At 43.1% G+C, this 22892-nt stretch overlaps 1 protein-coding gene across 4 annotated transcripts in view; it reads right to left on the bottom strand.

Annotated features, from left to right (window-relative positions):
• LOC146669516 (tensin-2-like) overlaps positions 1 to 21813 on the bottom strand; it is a 33860-nt gene extending 12047 nt beyond the window's left edge. For 2 of the 4 annotated variants that reach the window (XM_085406151.1, XM_085406153.1), the window contains exons 1-7: positions 21576 to 21813; positions 18093 to 19089; positions 10226 to 10331; positions 10094 to 10131; positions 594 to 626; positions 437 to 486; positions 91 to 274 (exon numbers count right to left, since the gene is read on the bottom strand). In XM_085406151.1, coding sequence (XP_085262277.1) covers positions 91 to 274; positions 437 to 486; positions 594 to 626; positions 10094 to 10131; positions 10226 to 10331; positions 18093 to 18215 — 534 coding nt within the window. In that variant the 5' untranslated portion in view covers positions 18216 to 19089; positions 21576 to 21813. Of the gene's footprint in view, positions 1 to 90; positions 275 to 436; positions 487 to 593; positions 627 to 7862; positions 7913 to 10093; positions 10132 to 10225; positions 10332 to 18092; positions 19090 to 21575 lie in introns of those variants that run through there. The other 2 variants (XM_085406154.1, XM_085406155.1) reach the window with 2 other exon arrangements.
• Between the last annotated feature and the right edge of the window lie 1079 nt (positions 21814 to 22892).

Raw genomic sequence — 22892 nt, 5'->3', positions numbered from 1 at the left:
CCAAAACTCCATTGCTTGAATCTAATATTAAACATTGTTATGCCTGTTTTGAATTTTATGTTTCTTATTGTTTCAGTCTTTCACACTGACCAGAAACTTATCTTGGTGCTTGGATTTCAGCATGGAGGCCACTTCCTGTAGGTTTCTGCGGTACTGCTGCTCCTCCAGGTCTGGCAGGAAGAAGACTGAGATGATCCTCTCTGTGATGTAGGTGAGGTCAAAGTCGTAGTGGCGCTCCATCACGTGCTCCATCACCTGTTCCACGCTTTTACTTCTGGACATTGTGAAAATCCATTCTTTTAGTTCAGGCAGAGCAATAATTAATGTCCTCACTGTAGATTTTGCTGTTGTCTGTGTCTGTCTGTTATAAATGCACAAAAATGCCTTTTTTCTTTGGTTTGAATGTGTTTGTGTTTTTGATCAGGCTTTGCGGTACCTTGGTATGGAGCCTCTCTTTTTCTGCGAAGTTGATTTAGTGGAAGTGTGCTGCGAGACAAGCAGAAAAAGATCTCAGTGCTGCACTCACATCATCATAAAAATTTCTCTGTGACAAAAAACATGTGATCCCCCCCCCCCCCCCCTCCAGAGCCTACCACTTCTGGTGTTGAGGTGCAGCTGGGAGTCACCTGAAAGGAAAGAAAGCACGTGGTTGTTTCTTTGCAGCTTTAACAGACCCACACATATACATTGGGAGGAAGCAGCTCATGCCAAGTCATGTGTTTGGTTTAATGCTTTTGGTGCAGCTCCAGCAGTACAGATGAGGAGATGGAACGCTGTGGAATGAGGAGAGCTGATGAAGAGGATAGTAAAATTCACTCTCGCTCTCCTCCGTCTCAGAGCAGCTGGTTTCAGGAAGAAGCTGTCAGTCAACAGATGCAGCTGTTCCTTATGATGGACTAGTGATGGATGACACACGTAGAATGATCTATACACTCAGTGGTGCGCACAAGCGTAGATGTTTAGAAACAAACTTCAACAGCTGCTCATGTGTACATGTGTGTAAACAATTGTAAAAAAACAAAAACAACAAAAAGCCTGAGGCCAAAGAGTGTTCTTTCAATTCTCAGTCATTGCTAAATGGTGTTTATTGTGCTGACCAGGCAGCTGAATAAGCAGCTCAGGCTATTAAGAAGTGCTCAATAAAAATGATTGATTTCACTTTTTCATTCTTTTGGCCTCTTTAGAAAGAAACACTGATAGATAGACTTGAGGGGGACTCAACATGTGGCATCCAGTTCTTGTAGTGATGAGCCAAAGGTAAGTTGCCAAAACTACAAACACACGTATACAGATGGAGAGAGACAGAGGGAAGCCGAGGTCATTTGAACAGAAGACAGCCACTGCTATGACAGTAAACTTTAACAGGTTCCTGTAGCTTCCTCTGTTCTGGATTATTTGATACTTTTCGGACTCATCTGGAGGTTCTCGTAAAATGTAAAAATGTTTAATGCGGCTGAAATGATAGAAAGTAAGAGGGTAAAGAAAAATGGAAAGAAACGCATGGATAAAAACGAAAAACATTCAGCAATCCAGTGCAACTAAGGGCCCCAGTAGTGCGCTTTGACAGGTGACACCATGTCAGGTTTCAACCTTTGAACTTTCCCACGAGATTGAGCCGCCCTCTGTGGCTGTGTTGGCAAGTGCTGACAGGCCTCAAGCAACAGGTTAACTAGTCAAATGCCAATCACAGTGAACCACAGTGAAAGGAAAACAGGAAAATCTGTGACCATGCAGGATTACATTCACTAGCTCTGTGGTGACATAACAATACATTAAGACTGTGGCTGCTTTGAACACTGTCTTTAGTAACCATCTGCTGTCCAAGCATCTGGTCATTATCAAAATCAGTCTGCAGACCCCATGACCAGTTGACTGGTTAGCATCTGGGAAACTTTTATTTCCATGGCCTGCGTTGTAGCCAGCAGACAAATTTCTTTTTCCAACAAGGAATCAGTGTGTTTATGAATGCAGATTATTTTTATGCAGATTATTTTTGGATAGGCAAAGGTTTCAGGGTTGCATTTAAGCTATGCAATCCATCTCTCCGTGCAAATTTTATTCCTGCATGCAACCAGAGCCTGCTCTTCATGATAGATCAAACTAAGTACACAAAAACAGAAATTTTCTTGTAAGAAAAACCTCATCCTTTACTAAAAGGTTCTATGTCTTTATGCACAGCATCTGTCAAAGTAAGCCACTAGTACAAGCTGTGTTTCTTATTGAGTACTTAGTAATAGATGGCTTAGTTAGCATTAGCCTGTCTCTTCAGGCTCACTAATGTGTTTGTTGTTTTCATGTTCAGTGACTGTATCCTTTTAGCTGTGTGTGTTAGCTCAGCTTGGTTTTAAATAGACACAATAAATGTTATGTAAAATGCAGCACTGTGATGTGACGATCACCAAATTAAGAGCTGAAGCAGCTGCATCACGATTGCTATTCAGCTTCTCAGAAAGAGACTATATTACACACTGGCGCGCCAAAACATTATGACCACCACTCATATGTTGTTGGCTCTTTGCATGCTACAAATAACAAAGGACATATTAAGCCACTGAAGTTCTCTGAAGGTGTCTATGGTATCAAAAACTAGAGATCAGCAGCAGATCGTCTGAGCGTTGTATCTTGTTGGCGAGGAGAGGTGCCAGTCTGACTTATTCCTACTGCTACACTATTGTCAGTGAGTTTTCTGAGAAGTAGAACACAATTTATTTTAAGTCACTTTAAAAGAGCTTTGAAACCAGGAAAATTGGATTAGTTTAGTGTTTTTGGCAAGAGGACAGTCGAACTGAGATTTCTACCCAAAATAAAACTTTCAAATTTCACAGTGCACATTTTCTAATACACAAAAAGCAGATTACAAGCAACGTTGCAGTGGTGACAAGTATTACACGCAGAAGGTTTAGGCCTGTGTGACTGGAAAAAAGGGGGACGTAAATGAGCATGCAACCTAGGGAGGAATGAGTAAAAAGGGGAGTGAATGGGAAAGGGCACAATTGCTGCTTCATAAATTAGCTCCTGCTGAAATTATAAGAAGGTCGTGTTATGTAACATCGTGTACCTCCTATATAAAGACAGACAACCAGCATAACAACACTTATTTATTCAGCATAAACGTGGGACGCTTTAGAGTCACTGAGTCCATAAAGTAGTTATAAAACTTATAATAGGAAATGAAAGAATGCAGAGATTCAGCCACAGGGGATAACTCTTTTCTTAACAGGTTTAATAAAGGTTGTTACTGGATAAAGTAGTCAGTTCCTGGAAGGAACAGTGGGAGACAGACATAACACATGCATGTGTACCCATGTATAAACATGAACATGCACACACGCACACAAAGAAGACCAGGGTTTGAACCCAGAGGCATAGAACATAGAAATACAGCAGGAGAAAGACATCAGAGTCAACAGGAAGCAATTTGCAACAGGATGTCAGCGCTGCTCGGCCTAGGTTCACACGTAACGCACACACAAATTACACGCAGAGCATACACGTGTCTTTGGTAGCTCTGCCAGCCTCAGGGTCTTCATTAATGCATGTGGACTGTAAGCTGGAGCCACTGGGAAAGGAGCCATCTGGTTCAGTTTGTCTCGTTGATCAGTCAGCAATTACTGAGGTGCCAGTGACAGCACGCGACCCCCCTACACCACCCCCCGCTTCAGGGGACTCGACGACTGTTACTGAACTCATTAGCCGATCGATTTATCAGGTGAAACGTCTTTTTTTTTTGTCAATGAGAAACATCCATCCATTTAGTTTCTTTGGTTTATCTTGGTAAAAAAAAATGGTAGTGCTGAGCAAAGCAAGCAATTGATAACAAAAAGCTGGCCTTTTTGAGATGTTTGCTTCCTTGCTGGCAGCTAGATGCCAATATCGATGCCACTCTCGTGTGCATATAAAATAGGACGCTACAGCTGATAGCTGTCTCACAAGAAAGAGTAAAAATGAGGAATCACCAAAATCGGCGAAAATCTAGCTCCTGCTGTCTGCTTCCAGTCTGAATCCATCTCAAACAGACAGACGTGTGATAACTCTTGGCAAGAAAGCAAATATTTCCCCCCCCAAAATTATCTTTGAAAAGCTCTTTAATGTTTTCTTTCACAGTGTAGCTTAACAATAAATAAATAAATAAATCCCTGACTTTTAATCACTGTTTAGATCCACACTCTTTCCAGATGAATGTGCCTGATCCCATCTGCCGGTGGATCACTGACTTCCTGACGGACAGGAAGCAGCATGTGAGGCTGGGAAAGAATGTCTCGGACTCCCGGACCATCAGCACCGGCTCCCCTCAGGGCTGTGTTCTTTCTCCTCTGCTCTTCTCCCTGTACACCAACTGCTGCACCTCCACCCACCAGTCTGTCAAGCTAATCAAGTTTGCAGATGACACCACCGTTACTGGACTCATCTCGGACGGGGATGAGTCTGCCTACAGGAGGGAGGTTGACTGTCTGGTGTCCTGGTGCAGCCACAACAACCTGGTGCTGAATGCCCAGAAGACAGTGGAGATTATTGTGGACTTCAGGAAGCACACAGCTCCACTCCCCCCCATCATCCTGACTGACACCCCCATCACCTCTGTGGACTCATTCCGCTTCCTGGGTACCACCATCACCCAGGACCTGAAGTGGGAGCCCACCATCACCTCCGTCATTAAGAAAGCCCAGCAGAGGATGTACTTCCTGAGGCAGCTGAAGAAATTCAACCTGCCAACACGGACGATGATGCAATTCTACACTGCAATCATCGAGTCCATCCTCACCTCCTCCATCACCGTGTGGTACGCTGGAGCCACTATCAGGGACAAACAGAGACTGCAGCGTGTTGTGCGCTCTGCTGAGAAGGTGATTGGCTGCAGACTCCCATCTCTGCAGGACCTGTACACCTCCAGGACACTGGGGCGTGCAGCTCGGATCTCAGCTGACCCTTCTCACCCTGGACACAGTCTGTTTGACCTGCTCCCCTCAGGCAGGAGGCTCCGGTCCATTCGCACCAGAACCTCTCGCCATAAGAACAGTTTCTTCCCCTCTGCTGTTGGACACATGAACAATAACCGTATGACTGTTCCCGCCACTAACACATGACCCTACGCTGTGTTCACTGCATCATTCCATGTTTGCACTGATCCCCACCTGCACTCATGTATATATCTATCTACTTAGCACCAAAAATTCTTATTTTTATGTTTATTTAAGCGTTATCTGACAGTATGTTTTGCACTAAGTACCGCAGCAATTTCCTAATGTTGTAAACCTGCTCAACATTTGGCAATAAAACCCTTTCTGATTCTGATTAAACTTTCCCTCCTTTTAATCCCATCCACAGCACAGCAACTGCAGCTGGAATATGAATCTGATCTGACCACTGCCACATCCTGAATTATTCCTGGGAGAGGAAATCCAACACAGAGAGATCTGTCACAGCAGGGAAGGCAGAAGATAAATGTGAGTGTCTGAGACACAGGCGTCAGCGTGCCATGTAGAGGGAACGAGCTTCAATCTGACAGTCAACTCAGAGCTGACATCACGCCCCAGAGAGGGAGAAGTGAGTAAGCCTTCAAACCAGAAAGTGGAAAAATCTAAATTACCAGGTTTATTCCATGTTCTGTACTCTCACAAAAAAGTCACTCATGCCCAAAGTTGCTGAAAGCTAAAATAAAATCTGTGGGCTTTTATTTTTAGCGGCTGGAGAGATTCATGAGGCTTTACCTGAAAGCGCAACACGCCCTCTTTCTCGTCTTGTTAGCAGTCTGCCTTTCATCCTCCTGTCATCTTTGATCCCTCGTTTCTCTATTTCCTACCTCCTGGAGTCTGTCGCCCCCTTCTAATCCCCCCTCTCTGCCTCACTACTTAAAAAGCCGTGGGGCAGGATGACCACAATCATCCCTGCCATGAAATGCAGGCATGCACTCCTCCTGAATAAACAACGTCAGATGACAAAGAGCACCTCGATAAGCATCACGCGCATCAAAAGCACAGCACCAACTAACTAACAAAACTGACCCATGGGATAAAGCAATAAGGGCTCAAAGTGAAAAACCAAATGTCGAGGGAACACAAAGTAGACATAGGAAAAAAGGAAGACAGGAAGAGGAAAGAGGAGAGGCAAACAGGGACAGTAAAAGAGACTGACCGCTGGCCAGGAGAGAGATGTCAACAGCTGAACATGCCTCCTGACCACTGACACAGAGCAGAGAGATTTCTCAGAGCTATTTTAATAGAGCTCCTTATTTTAGACTAAATGTCCCCCAGAACACTTACAGGCTCATTTTGTCTATTTGTCTGTCAATCATCCCACAAAGTCTCTTTTTCAAGAGATCTGGCAGTCGATTTTGAGGAATGTGTCACGTGGCTGCCTCATAACTAACATACATTTGGAGCTGGTCCCATTGTCACCGCATGCCTTTTGACATTCAGCAACTGGAAAAATAGCAGCAACTGAATCAAAACTTTCTATCTGCATCCCCTGCGCAATACAGTGACATCATCTAAGCAGACACCATTTTTTTTAAAACATTGTTATGACCCTGTTAAGAAAATGGGAGCTGTATAATTCCTGGAATATTAAACAAAGCATTACGGTGTGGCTTAGCCTCTCAGGAAATTAAAAAATATAAACGCTTTGAGCGTGCATCTGTGTGCACCCTTGTGCCCGCCGATGCTTTATTGTTGCTAAGGTGAGTAAAGCAGTAAAATTAAATTAACCGTGATAATTATTTGTGGACAAGTACATCATGGTTATAAAAAGCAGCAGCAGCACAGTGACAGTGATAAGCCACCACCCTAATCGAGTTACAAAGATAAAAAATCTGTTGGGATTTTGTAATAAACGGCATCCACTTTAAACATCTGTTGACTTCTCGTCTACCTTGTGCCCCAGCTGTGAGACGTGCAGGAGAAAGTGGGCGGCTTAAGACAACGGAAAGGAGAAGAGACTCAGAAAACCAGGACAGCTGGTCAAGAACTAGACTAATAATCAGCATCTGCTCGAAGAAGAAGAAAAAAAGGAAATCCAGCCTATAATCTGTTGAGCATTTGCAAACTGATCTGAATTCACATCATTTCAAACTCATGACCCTATGTCACTTCATATATCAGCACAAAACATTAGGAGAACAGCTGGTGTGCATGAGCAGACAGTGTAAAACCATCTGTATTTCACTGCATGACATTAGGATCCATCAGATGGTGTCAGGACAGGTGACTGGGTCCCTTTGTCTCTGGTGTCCTTTGGTCCTAAATGGTGACTTTGCATACACACAATAACAAACAGCACAGCACTGAGGCAGTAGACGGTAATCTGGAACCTGCATCATCATATCTACAGGATTAATATTGATACAGTTAAAAGTAATAAAGTACAAGCAAATAAAAATACACAGACACAGTAGCAGACACATGCACACAAATACATCCAATCAAACCCTTAACAAGTCTTGCACAAAATGTATTATATATAAATGAATGAAACACAGATTAGGCCCAGTTCCCATAAACTACTAACCTGCTCGACTGTCTCATGAAAAAGTAAGTCTTATGAATCCATTCTCCAGTTTAAATAATTAAAATCAGCGTATTTTTGTAGGTCACAGCAGGAATCTCTGCTTAAATTTCTGCACTTTCCTTAATCACAGTAAACAAAATCCTCTTTCTGGGCAAAGCAAGAGCTCTCTGGCTACGGCTTTAATGGAATAATATGCACAATCACATGCCGCACAGTTTGAGCTAACACCGTAGAAAGATGGTAAGGCTGTTACTCGGTAGAAAATAAAAACCTAGACAAGCTGAAACTGATGCTGCAGCTGAAGGCGAACTAAAGCAAAAAGCTGTAGTCAGTCAATATAGAGCGGAGCGTGTTTTTACCTCACAACAAGCAGCTTCAGTCTTTCCCTCTGCCTCTGAGCAGCGTTGTGTGTAGAGTGTCATACACTACCTCCCTCTCGGCTCACTCTCCTTCACCAACTAAGTTTGCCCCCCCCCTCCCTCTCTTGCATACACTTGCAGAGTGCCAGCAGCACATGCAACATAGCGTTTCCCCTCCCGATTTGCCTGTGCCTTATGCACAGAAGGCAGCGACGCACATCAGCCATGCAAGCACTTCCCCTCGCACGCGTACATCAATACGCCACATGCAGACAGTGGGTGCTGATGTACAGTGACCTCTCCGGTGCCCCGAGGGAGAGTGATGACAAGAGGCAGGAGGACAAATAGCAGCGGGGACATACACTTGATGAGATGGGAAAAGACAAGACGATGCGCAAAGGATAAAAAATAGGGGGGAAAAAACATACTATAACTGTAGTGGTGACTGCTGTATCACACTGATGAAAGGATCAAACATTTGAAAAGGAGATAAGAAAAAAATGACACAGAGAAGGTGGGAGATGCTTTAACTGTGACGGCAAAACATCAGAAAAAGGAGCAATCTAACAGAGATTAAAGGTTAGAAGAGATGATGACAGTGAGACGCAGGAAATGAAAGAAGTGAAAAAGAAGGTGGTGCTATGACATGTTCTATAGCAAGAAGACAAACAGCAGAAACCTACGAGGGGTGGGGGGGTATTGGTATATGAAGCACACCAGTCTGAAGCCTTGACCCAGTGTTCCTTTTTATTTATGAATAGCCCCAAATGGGACTGATCACACGCACTCTCACACAGACAAAAACTGCCTCCCCAGCTGCCTCTCACTTATTTGCGTCCCCTGTGATCACTCACTCGCAGGCATCTGCGGCACTCGCGTTATTTTCTATATTTACCCGCTCAGACTTCTCCTATCCAGACTGATCATCATCCTGCGTGACGATATCCACTCACCGTGGCACCCGCTCTCCTGCAGCCTCCGAGAATTGTTTTTGGCTGTTGCCCCGGTGACCGGTGGAGGGTGGATGCATATGACAAAAATAATAATCCTCTTTTAATACGCGCAACTAAGTCACAACAGCTGGTAGAGGCGTGTCATACACCATTAGAGTGTGCGAGTTACCTTGGTGAAGAGAAGAGCAGAGAAATATATATGACAGGTCCTTCTGTGTGGCGCTGAGAGAGGGCAGGTGTGCTGCTTTTGAGTGCATGTATACGACTTGTGCTGCTGGATACTGAGTGAGACAAAACAGTCCCGCTCCAGCAAGGTCATGAACTCACTCAGTGGCGTGTGACACTGAGGTGATGTGAGTGGGGTCACATGAGAGTAGAAGCTGCTGCTGCCAATGGCTTGACATGAGCTGTGGATGGAGAGAGTGCTTCTCTCACACAGTTTAAATGAAACAGGCCACTCTTTGGGGGACTCTATAAGCAAAGGTCGGGACATCTTACTCAAAGTGTATAAGCAGCTTTTTTAAAACCAGGACTTACTAATGCACATATGCCGCTGTGGTGAAGCTCAGCTGAGCTTAAAGTGTTTACTGGGCAATTTCCTTTCTAATCACCAACAGACAAATGCAGATTGTCTTACGGCAGAGCATGTGGTTTGAAGCTGTGAGCACTAGCTTCACTGAGCTTTGTGAGTGCGTTTGTTCAGAGAGCACTACAAAGTGACTGCTTGCAAACAAGGGCCTTCCAGTTTTCCAGTTGAGAATCGTATTTGGCTTTCTTATAACAAACAGCAACTTATCTGTAGACGGACACACAGACGGCATTTGTTTGCAACGTGCATTATCCCCTGAGACTTCTCGTCTAGGCTCCTCCTCACTGATCCCTCACTGTGCATTCAGACCACTGACAGCTCACAGATCCCTGTTGCCCCTAATTGATCACCCCGAGAGCTATTTTCACAGTGCTAATGATGAGTAATGATGTATCATATATACAGTCATGACCTCTAAAGCCACAGACTTTATTAAGAGTCACTTTGAAAAACAACGGAGACTTTCCGGGTGCTTGAGAGCTCACCCTCTCATCCATGTTACTGCATGGATGAGTGCAGTTCTGGAGGCAGGCCTTCTTTAACCAGACATCTAGGTCAATGCACATGGCTTATTCCACTTAAGACTAACATCACATTAACGTCGGTACCTGACAAACCTTTGAAAAAGGTGCACAGTTTGCTCTGGGCAGGAGGAGGTAAGGTATGCAGGTAGAAAATGTATAGCTCACCTTGGCTTCACATGTCTTGTGAACTGTAACCTTGCACTCTGTAAGCAAAAAGAAGCAATAATTTACTCCGAGAGTCAGCGAGCTGCTCTGACCTGCATCTAGATCTGCTACCACCCTGAGATGTGGACTCACCCTTGCAGAAAGCCGCAGGGGTGTCAATGTTGTGCTTGCACACATCACACATTCGTCTCCTCTTTAGTGTTTTCAGTGTGAAGGCATGGTTCCCTGACTTGGAGAGCTGCGGATACACAGGACAATCAAATCTGATCACCACACACGAGACATAGAAATGTTACAAAGGACGAAATAAAGGCTCCTCCTCAGTGGAAATCATTCATTTAGTGAGGCGGTAACTGTGTGCATGAAAGCAGCTTGAAACCATCGATCCCCTCGTGATAACATGAATAGTAGATTGTGGGCCTGCTTAGGTTTACCAAGTTTCTCAATTTGAGTTTAGCATTCTTCCATCTGAAGCACTAGATGTTCACTATCCCCTGCGTGGCTGCTGTCAGTACAGATATGCGCTGGTTTAGTGATACACCAGCATGAGCACTGGTGTCCTACCTGCTGTACGTTCAGCTTCCTCCACTAATATCAGCTGTCGTATCATGTTGTCTTTGAAGGCATCCTGTTGTCTTGTCTTTTAACTTGTCCTTATTCTGTCTCAGTCTGGGGGCTAAGACTGAAAAATGAAAAGCTTTACATGCTGCTGTTCCCAGTCGACTGTGCAGTATGGTCACAGGCAAGACGAATTGAACCTAACAGATTCTGTCAGGGGATAAACGTGTTTTAATCTTTTTATTATTTTACCGTGGTCACTGTTTTAAGCTTCTCTGTGTCTCCATACTGATCAACCACAACTTCACAACTGTCAGGTGAAGCAAATAACAATGATTGTCACATTAAAGTCCTGCTAGTAAAACATTCACATGGGTTCTCGCATTCCTGTGCATGTTACTTTTACACATCGTATCCCCAAGTGTATCCAAAGTCTGCCTTACTCCTCTTTTGGTGATGGAATTCCCAAAAGCAGTGGCCTCCCCCGGCAGTTCAGGAACATGGAAAAAGTACCAAAAACACTGAGATGTCCCGTAAACTCCTCTACTCCAACTTTTCACCAACTAAAAACTGAATCCTCATGTTCCCCTGGTTTGACCTCTAGCGTCATTGTCAGGTTAACCTTTTTTCCTATTGGCCATTTCCCTGACTAATTTATGACCAATATTATGAATACACACATGCATTGTCATCATCTCAAAGAACTGTGTTGCCTGCATACATACTGACTTTGAAGATAAATCTTTTTCAGCTAAACAAAAGACTAATATTTAACTTACATTTAGTCTCCCTGTTAGTCTGGCTTAAGTAGCTGGGGCTTCTCCTCTTTGAAGACAGGCTCAGTTTCCTGTCAACATTTCAAGGTGGTACCACACTGGGCAGTCCTGGCAGCTGTGTAAACCCAGGGTTTGAGCTTCTTTACGCAAAGCCAAAGGTACAGTAAATCTGACATAAACAGGCTTAGTATGACTGTTCACTCTCTCTCAGAAAACAAACAAACATTATTTTGCTTAATATGGTGGGAATGATGATTGGCTGCATTATTCTTCATGTAAGCACTAATAAAAAAAATGATCATTTGAAAGCAACGATTAATTTGAATGTCTTTAAGGCACATCCACACACAGCTGTGGTGAAGATATGCACTCTAATAATTTCACCTCCCTGACTCATAATCCATGGATTTTTCTTTTTATAAACTCATACTCAACTGTCCCAGCGAGAAGCGGGACAATGTTTATACAGAGTTATGGCAACGCCCTCCCAAAGCAAAACCTTTTGACGGCATGTGAAGCAAATTAAACCATTACTTTTTTCCTAGAGCAGAGGATGAGGAGGGGCCTGGAAACATCAGGAAGGAGATGGTGTGAGAGTGCGGTATGTGTAGGAGAGGTGGAGGACAACAAACATCCCATAGTACCACTACATGCTGAAATTTCCCTTCATGTTAAATGCCCGTATCTAATTAAAATAAACACATCTCAGCTGAGACATTTTTTTGGACGCCTTGGTTTGACTTTAACTCGGGAAGTTGCACGCCGGTTTGGTCCCTCTCACAAATGATTATTGACTGGCCTCGCTTCCCTCACCGCCTTAAACGGTGAGTGTCGCTAAACTGGAATGTTTTATAAAGGAGCCTTGCCTCTCAAGTGGAGTGTACACCGTTTAAATCCTTAATGACAAGAAATGTCAACTGAATGTTTTATGCGGCCTCCCCTTCAGCTTTTGTGCGGCTGCTTATAATGCGAACGTAAACGCAGCTGATTTGCAGACACCGCGCTTTGCAGCACACCATATAACAGCTGCAAAGTTTCTGACTTGCTTCATTAAAAATTCCAAATGCTCTTTAATTTGACGTTTACTTGCTTACTGAACTCAAGTGTTTCGAATCCAATTTCAGTTGAAAATAAAGGTTTACCAAGCAATAATGTTTAAGTCTCAAATTAAAGCACTGCAATTTATTTTAATCTCATTTTAAATGACCTCACGGTTAATAATCAGGAGCTTTAGAATAATACTTTTTTCTTGAAAATACACTTATTTGCTGTCTTACTAAGCGTTAGACGAAGGCTTCTCCTGTTTGTTCGCTAAACATGGGATTACATCCAAGAGGTGGTTAGAATATTACTGTTATAATTGTTTTTTATGCCTTTATCACGTCTCGATTATTGTAATTAATTCACTTTGTTCACTAGTCTGAAGGAAGCTTCTTTGGAGCGTCTGCAGGTTGTTCAGAGGCTTCTGTCTAAGTCTTTTAAGTACTCACATGTCACACTGTTACTAATTCAGTTACACTGGCTCCCCATTAACTTTTGGGTCCACTATATGATTGTGGATTAGACTTTTAGAGCTCTGCATTGACACAAACCAGCATACATCAGTGAACTTTTACATCCATACATGCCCAACCTGTCCCCGAGGTCATGCAAGCTGGGCCTGCTGGCTGTGCAGGATACAAGGCTGAGAACTGAAGGGGCATTGGCTACTGTGGCCTCCAAACATACAACTCGACCCTTCTGAGAGAGCCTGAGAGCTGTGGACCCAGTGATCTCTTCTAAAAGGCAGCTAAAATTGATCGATAAAAATTGATTATTGATTAAAACTCATTAATTGGGTAACCTTTTGTTTTGACGTTTTAGCATTTTTGTTGTGAAGCAGTTTGTGATATTTCTTTTGAAAGGTGCTAAAGTTTTACTTGCCTGCTTGACAGTATGAATGTGAGCAGAGGGAGCTAAGCATGCTATTTGATGGTGGGTAGGTGGATTAGAGTGGGCATATATGACTATAGAAAAAAAAGTTGCTAGAATCTCAAATCCAGTGGTCAATTTTCTTCCACTTATGCAATACAGGTTTTGTGGGGGTCATCCCTCAATCAACCTAATCCCCAAGCATGTCTTTGGACTGCAAGAGGAATCCCATACGACACTGCGAGAACATGCAAACTCCAAACAAACCGTCCTTGAGTCTAGGATCCTCTTGCTGTGAGGCCCCAGAACTAACCACTGACTTTGTCCAGTCATACTGTTCATACAGTATGGAGTGTAGATTAACACAGATCCACCAAAGAAAGGATTTCCATAATGAAATCACTGTTGCACTCATTTTCTCAGGCTGCCTAATATTTGTAACCCATCTAGCCACCAAGCCCTCTGAGATGAATTTGGCTGTTGCCTCTGATGGACCGCGTTACCATCATGCTGTACGCATTGATCTCATAAACAAAAGAACAGAGTACCGAGTCATCTGACTATCGACACGTGCTCATATAAAGGGTAACATCCAGTGAATGTGATGCATCTGGGTCTGTGTGTGTGGTAGTGTGGAGTATATGGGGGGGAGGGCTGAGGGCATATGAGGGGAGAGGATCACCATCATCTCATCTCAGCCGTTTACACTCTGAATGTTCTTATGTAACCCGTGAATATTGGAGATTGAATCAATTGGACAATCCAAAGAGATGCGGTACACACAAATGCATGTGTCACTTCACAGGTCTGAGATCGCCTGCAGAAATGTTCCCTCGGCTACGACACTGCAAAAAAAGCTGCAATCATCACTCAACGTAAAGCAAACTGAATAATTATGGAAATAAATTACAGGAAAGGATAAAGACAAAAATCATTCAGCGGCATAAAAGCAATGTAATATGTGTAATACATACCTTGGAATTATTTTGTATGACATATGGGGACAGTACAAACTCTAATAGCAGTGAAGTAAACAACACTTGCAATGAAGTCACAGTTAGATGGCACGTGACTAACAAACACTGCATCAATTTTTCCTTTGTTTTTGCCGCGGGTCAAATAAATGACAAAGATTTTTAATGTTGCAAATCTTTGCCACTGAAGAAAAATCACTCAAATGTAGCTTTTTACATTTTTATTATAGAGATATGGCATTAAAGCAGCATATCAGTTCACGCTATAACCGTGGCACTTTCCATCTGTTGTTGCCAGTAAGTCAGAAAGTTGAACCTGAAATATCAGAATGGGTCAAGGCTGCTACCCAGTGGACACACTGTGGCAGTGCAGCACATTTTCCAACTGAGGACGTTTTCACTGTTAAACTTATTTGAAAAGCATAGACAGCTGTATATTTTTTTTCATCATGGTGATGTAATTAGTTTGGATGTACTGCTTTTGTTCCAGCGAACACATTCTTGTTACTGCTGTACTTATATTATGCAGTGCAGTGAAATTTGGTTTGAAGCTCTTACAAAAGTTTAGAAGATTAAGTTAAAGCTATAAAAGTATCCAATAACTACACGGTAGCACAATAATACTGTGCACCAGTTCAGCAGGATGAGTAAAGTGGCATGTGCCACAACATCTAGTGTGAAATTAAATAGTTGATGGATCAGCAATACAGTGTGTTACATTGGAAGGATATTTCCAGTCTTTATTCGTTCTTGGCCTGGTTCCGAGCAGCCACAGCTCTGGGGGGAAGCTATTGTTCAGCCTGGTTGTGTGGGTGCGACAGATGGCAGTAGTTCACAGAGGTGAGGGCATGGGTGTGTGGGGTCCTCACGGCTTTCCTGAGACACCGATTCCTAAAATATCTGAATGATCCCTCAATCAGCTGACACACACGTTTTAAGCCATTCATTATTCATCTGACATTTTAATCAGAATCTTAGGGAACAGTCTAGTTAAATAATAACCTTTATAAAGTACTTTTGGTATGTGAGCAGAGAGCACATTTAGTGGTAGTTATCTGTCAATTAACTCAGGATAAAGAACAGTCCTTTCCACCTATTCCAGCTTACTTAACAACATTAAGTAAGGTGAGCCAAGTTAAACAGCTTTGGAGAGATGCTATCATCATGAAACTGAAATGTACGGATTTAAACTTGTACTAAAAACAACATTTTCATGTGAACTGAACATGTCTTTTCAACTTTGAAGTTCAGTTGTTACAACAACACCGTCGTTGTTGTTTGCTCGTCTAAAAGTCATTCGATCTTTAAATTTTTCCCATGATGGCAAAGCTCGCTTCTGCTTAACTCTTGCTGCACATTGTTTGGATTTTGTTCAAGCAGCCCATCACTATGGGTCTGGTTCAGAGTGTTTCTGAATATAACTATACAAAAGGATTTTGTTCCATACAGAGGGACAGAAAATTACACATCGGGAAAGCATTTTTAACACCACGCTCAAAAGATCAGGGCGACAAGAAGGACAACGCTGTCAAATAACTGGAGCACAACAAGAAAGCCAAAGTTTAGTTTAAACTGGAACTGCACAAACAACTGTCGAGGCATTTGTCATAAAAGCAGTACAGTTCAAAGCTGAGGTGATGCTGACAAATGCTTTGTCATTTTAATTTGACTCAGACAGTAAACACAAACTTTTTGGCACGATTTGCTAAATGCTTTGAATGCTTTAAAAGTTTGAATAATTTGAGCTTTCTAATGAATTTTACTGAGTTTTTTCAACACTAGGACTGAATATATGCTACGCTGTGCTGCACAGGTGTTTGTTAGATTATGCCCAACCCCCTTTATATGCAGTGATACCAGTAAGAAGGATCTCTGTTTGCACGGACATTCAGTCTCCAGAGGCTCCTGTGGCTATCAGCAGTGTTGCAGTATTGCATTGCAGCATTAGAACCCCACCCCATTTGTTTTTCGCAGCCAAAGTCTGTGTCATTCTCCAGGCATCTCCACTGACCAAAGAGCCCGAAGGACTTCCACATCTAACGTGTGGATGAAGAAAGGGACTGAACTGCATTTATTAGGGCTTTGTTTTTTTTACCCTGGCTTTTTAAAATGAAGCTGTAATGCCGCTTTGTGTCGTGAGAGTTTTCTGTCATGTGCCTCAATACAAAGCTTTAGTTATCTGAAATATACACTGTACCACTGCCTCACATTGGCAAAAATATACAGCTGCAACCACATACGCACACACGCCTGCATGCATGCACGCACGCACGCACGCACACTGTAAATAAATACAGAGTACAGTGACACACGCACGCACACCTCCTTGGCACTAAATGCCTCATTTCTTTTTTCAGCGGCACCTCACAAGTGATGACATGCTGGAGACCAGGAGTCACAAAACTCTCACACGCACTCACACACAGACATACAATCTGCCCAGGAAGGGACGGGAGCAGGTGGCGAGCCAGGAGTGTGCTCAAGTTCTGGCTGGGTATTTATAACCTGCAGGAGTAGGGGGCTGTCGCCTCTAAAAGCTATGAAAATGCTCAAAATAGGAACAAGAATTAGTTCAGATTTTCATTTGTGTGAAAGAGAGGAAAAAACTCTTCCCCCCCCCCCCCACCAAAACCAAAAAAACCCCAAACTCCTGCACTGTTGGTTGCATGTACAGATTCACACACTTCATTCTTCTCCACTTCATACGAGTCCGCCCATTCAGCTGGGACTATGTCATCATAATTTGGCATGCTCTGACACACACACACACACACACACACACACACACACACACACACACACACACACACACACACACACACACACACACACACACACACACACAGGAAAACACAAGCAAGGGATATGAAGCCGCAAATGATCTAATGTTTTTGTTCCAGCAATATCTCCAATATCAGAGAGAAACTACACACTCGTCACACAGATGTCTGAGCTTTCAGCTTCATTTCACTGTGTGTTTTATTAAAGATGCACAACTTTTTTCATTTCCTATTTACCTTTTTTGTTCTTTTGCTCTCTTCTAACACTGACACAGAGCATGCCACAATATGATTTACTCTAACATGTGAGAACACACATATTCCAGTGCGCATACCAGGAGGCTTCATGCATGTGGAAGTGTAGCTTGCACCTAAATCCATAGATGTTCCTAAATAGAGGCTGCAGACAGGCAGGCGGTGGGTCAAAACCAGACAGTAACTTATACCACTTCCTCCTGAACCTTTGATACCCGAGGAACATCATTTAACAGCGATCGCATGAATCCTCCCTTCCGCTGCTCTGCATACCCCCCTTTTTTCTTGGTTCACTGTTGATGACTGTGGTTTTAGTTTACAGTTTATTAGCTTTCTTAGCTCACAAGCTTCTGAGAGAGGTCTAAAAGGAACATGCCAAACACTTTGATCCCTTCGGTATGCACACTTCTGTTTATGATGTGCTGCTGGAATATTTCATAAGAGAGACAGAGCAGCTCTGGAGTCCAGGCCTCGTCTAATTTGGAAACACAGTGGCAATTCTTTGGATTCCTTTGGTTGTTATCAAGCATGTGATGAGTGTATAAGTTCAGCCTCTGCTGCTGAGTCAAATGGCAAAGCAGATCGAGCGGGTGCTGTGGATGTAAAGTGAGAGCTAGAGTGTTTCAAACTGACTTTAACAGCTGATCTCTAATGACCTGTGATTTTACTTTGTGTTTATCTTCAAACTGCACACGTTTGAGGATGGAACTGTGCACAACCAGCGTGTTGATGGTTACTCACTTACCTCAGCAAGCTGAAGGATTTCAGGAGGTACCTCAGGGTCTGCCTTCACAGGGATTCCTCCAGTTTCTGTGTCATGTGCGTGCTTTTGTATCCCCACAGTGCTCGTACTGTGAATGCACCCCATTCTTGCAGCAAACACGCCTCTTGCACCTCTAATCTTTAAATTTCCTCAGCTCCTCGCGAGTGATTTCCTCTTCTCTTCCACCCCTTTCAGCACTTCATGTTTTCTCTCTTCTTGTTCTCCAGCATGTTCCTCCGTCCTTCTCAGCGACTCCTCACACCTCTGTTCTTCGCCTCTGACGGCTTACCCTGCCTCGAAACCCACCCCAGATAACTTTCCACCCCCTGACTTCTCTTCTTACAACCGCTCTTTCTCCCTCTGTCACCAAGAACCTACCCTTCAACCCACATCCCCTTACACTCCCCCTGCGCCCCTTGCTCTCTGACTATCTTCACTCTGAAAACATACAAGCATACACTCACCGCCTCTCTCTTCCCTCCCGCCCCCCTCCACCGTTTCCACTTGCTAATAACTCCTTCTCTCCAGCTTACAGACCCTCAAATGTCTTGTGCTCTACACTTACAGACCCTCCAGTCTTCCCTGTCTCTCTCTCTCTCCCTCCCTTGCTGTGCGGGAGAAGGGGGCAGCTGTTTTGGCTTGTTGATGTCAAACCCTTCCCTTATGCTTTGGCTTTACTGCAGCTCCTCTCACGCTCCTCTTCCTCATGGGAGAGTGATTAGTTTGAACCTCTTTCACACATGTCATCCTTCTGGTCTCTGTGGCTTTGCTCATGAGAACTTAACTGCTGGCTTGATAGCACTGATCACTCTTCTCCCTCTCCGCATTGTTTCGAGAAAAAGTCTTCTATCTCGGCGTGTCCCATGGGCGTTTATGTAGCCTAAAACGTAATCAGCTTCACCTCCTTGTTTGACAGGACAAATGACATCATCACCGACCTCGCTTTATTTCCTCACTTGGATGCAGCTCTCTCTCTCCACTGAAATTAAAACAATGACACATTCTGTGCTTAAATTTTAGATCTGTGTTCATTCCTTCAGACTACAGCTCTCTCTTTCTGTTACACACACACACACAACTGTAATCCTCAAACTGGGCTCCCCAGACAAAATACTGCTTCAATCTGGGGGTTTTTGCAGTTGGGAGGGGAAAAGCTTCAACAATAAACTCTTTTTAAAGCCACATTTTTAGGGCTTGGTTAGGCTGTACAAAGCAGTCTTTGGTTTAAATGTGAGACAAATCTGTGGCCGGGAGCTAAATTGGGCATCAAATCATCAGCATCTACAGCAGCAGTGAGAAGAAATCAGTGATAGTGAGAGATTAAAAGCTGTATGCTATAAATTCAGATAAAATCAAGGCAGCTTTCTTTGAAAACTTAACGTGTGGACATGAACCTCTGTCATTTTGTGGTGTGAAGTGGAAAAGGGTATGGAGGACCCTCCTGTGTGTGCCATCCTCTTAACTGTCATGGCGACAGGTGTGGGGGCTGGTTATGTGTGGATACAGTGGGGGATACAAGTATTTGATCACCTACTTGACCTATTTGTAAGTTTGCTCGCTTTCAAAGAAATGAACATGCTTTGACTTCTATGGTAGTTTCATGTTAAAAGGGAGATACTGAATATCAACCAATAACCCAGAAAAAAACACATTACACAAAAGTTATAAATAGATGCATGTCAACGAGTGAAATAAGTATTTGATCATTTAGTACTTGGTGGAGAAATCCTTGTTGGTGTGATCTTTCTTGTAGTTGGTCACCAGGTTTGCACACATCTCAGGAGGGATTTTGGTCCAGTCCTCTTTACAGAAACTTGGCAGCTCGAAGCTTCAGTTTCTGCCACAGATTTTCTATCGAACTGAAGTCTGGAGACTGGCTAGGCCACTCCATGACCTTAATGTGCTTCCTCTTTAGCCACTCCTTTGATGCCATCTTCAGTGTTCTGACTGAAGGAAGGAGGATTTTACACATTTTGCTTTCTCCCAAATCTTTCCTGAATGATTTAGATGCTCATTAGCAAACTTAAGATGAACCTGTACAACTGCCTTCTTGAGAAGGGGGACCGTACCACGATTTCAGTCTATTACAATCAGTGTTGGGTAAGTTACTTTAAATTAGTAACTTAGTTACATTACTAGTTACTTCTATCAAAAGTAACTCAGTTACTTCAAGTTAATCGTTACTTTCAGAGTAACTAGTTACTAGGGAAAGTAACTTTGGTTTTACTCAGAATTCTCTTGTTAATGTGTTTCTTCCATAACTTTGCCGGTCTTCTAGCTTGCTTACTTGCCACAAGTGCACTGTGCCACCTACCAATAGACAGGAAAAAATAATGTGCACATTTCCACGAGAGAAATCCCACGCCTGATTCTATCCTAGCCTGCTTTTTACATCCAACACAAAAACTGCAGTCGTGGTGCTTTCGATTGTACTCAGAACTCGGAAATTCTGCCTTCTGAATAGGAAGATGTAGGTAACACCAGACTGAAGATGAGCTGCATACAGGGCTGGACTGGGACAAAAAAATCGTCCCGGGCATTTTGACTAGAGACCGGCCCACCATTATAGGAAAAATCATAAAACCTTTGAATGAAAATAAACACTGTTGTGACAGTGATGTACACTGTTCTGATGGTATATATGCATCAATCTATCAATTGTTTGTTGTAAGACTCAGATAATTATTTTTTTAAAAGTGAGACATTTTAGAGAATAAGAAAGTATTTCTTTGTGCCCCCCTTTCCCTTTTAATGCCCTACATGGACCCCTGGCAACACTTTGCTAGACCCGCCCCTGCACAGTTACCAGCTGTCAGCTACTTAGAAAAGGATCCTGGTGTTATTTGTCTCTCAGAAACAGTTCATAACTTCCCTTCAACTCATTCATGTCACCTAAAAGGTAAACCTGTTTCTTCATCACAGCTCTGATGATTCAGTAAGGACGTCTCCTGGTTTCATCTTCATGTTTCCCTCTCATCACATAACCAAACCGATATCATGACCAGCAGGTTTACAGCTGTGGCTCCAGCCAACATCAGCTGATACTAGAAACTAATATTAAATAAATTCTAACAACAGCTGATCAAGCTTAAACGTGCTGCTGTTGTTTAGCGCGACATCCGCTGGTTTCCTCTTTCTGGCGCAAAGTGGGCGATAAATAAACAAGAGAGAAAAGCCGATCAGCTGATCATTGATCGGTTTCATGATTGAAGTAGAAACAGGAGAGGGAGGGTGAGAGGATGAGAGAAGAAGAGGCAGCTGTGCAGCGTAAACACAGAATAACTCCAGCTTTGTGTCTTTTTCATTGTAGCTGAAACATAAACTGTGTTCCTTTTCACCTCAATACGAAACGCATGATATTTTCTCTGAATACCAGACGATTCCGTTTTTTACGGGACGGTTGGCAACTCTAATAATTAACCTTATGAACAAAATAAAGTTCAACATCAGTAACATAGCACCCACCCAGCTGTATAGAAACGGATGATCTGATATCCTCGTGTTGGTGTTGTTCCCAGACCATCATGAAAATGTTGTTCCAGGTTCAACATTGCAAGTGACCAATCACATTGTTGTGACGTTATTCCTTTGCGCGCCAAGCCATTCGTGCATTTATGAAATTCCAATGTTGCAAGGACAATATCAATTCTGCTTACTGTTTATTAAAGGGTTACGGTTAGGGTCAGGGTCAGGGTCCGTTGATCGGCGGACAGAGGCGGTTTCACGCAGCTTAAGTACAGTTTTTTGTTTTAAGCCGGTTTTTCCCGAAGTCGCAAAAGTATGACGTCACAACATTCTGATTGGTCACATGCAATGTTGATCCTGCAACAACATTTAGTATGATGATCTGGGAACAACACCAACACGAGGATATCAGATCAACCCTATAGAAACTCCGTCATGCTAGCTAGCACGCAGTACGAAAAAGTCAGCATAACGAAAATAAACTCCACCTAAACTTGGTTCATATCTGACCCAGATGGACTGCAGGTTATAACTTCTTACCTGAAGTTCAGTTCACCTGACACTCTCGGACCAGCGGCCGCTTCTGGTCTCTCCCCTTGCCTCCCTTTTCCTTCATCCACCTGCTGGCATCCACCACTTGCTAATGTTACTGAATCTGTGGAAGCTCCGCGATAGCCACCACACGAAGTAACGAATAACGAGCCTATCTAAATCCCAGTAACGAGTAACGCGTTCCCGGTTTCGGCATAATAACTAGTTACCGTGCTCGTTACCACAATAATAACGTAGTTAACGCGTTAGTCCCAACACTGATTACGATGTAGAGTTTTACCAGTGGTGACTGTGGTTCCATCTGCCTTCAGATCAAGTTCCAAGTTTTGGACTGATCCACCATTAGCTCCATGAGCTAAGATCTTGCACAGAGCTCCAGATCAAGGGTGTCTGATGGTCATTTAAATTTCACTCACATATATTTCACTCAGTGACATGTAAATAAATTTAAAACATTTTAACTTTTGGTTGATATTCTGTCTTCCCCATCTCAGCACAACAAAGCACTCAGACTCGCTAAAACTGCTCAACAGGACAGGTTATTGTAAAAAACACTGTTTTCCCCAATCCTCATGTTAAAACTGTTTTCACTGAAACAGAGTACCACAATGAAAGGGCACTCAGATCTTTACCCAAGTAAAAGGAACAGCACTGCAGTTCATATAAATAATATGCTACCCCTCACTCTCCCAGTTGATGCACCTATGGTATCTTTCTTGATGTGTTCACAAGATTTTCAGAAAACGTGACCTTTGACCTTGAGGT

The sequence above is a fragment of the Rhamphochromis longiceps genome, linkage group LG5 (assembly GCF_057381845.1).
Source record: "Rhamphochromis longiceps isolate RC_006_pf linkage group LG5, R_longiceps_female_GT1.1, whole genome shotgun sequence".
In the NCBI taxonomy this organism is placed as follows: domain Eukaryota; kingdom Metazoa; phylum Chordata; class Actinopteri; order Cichliformes; family Cichlidae; genus Rhamphochromis; species Rhamphochromis longiceps.
This window is presented reverse-complemented; position numbering and strand designations above follow the sequence as displayed.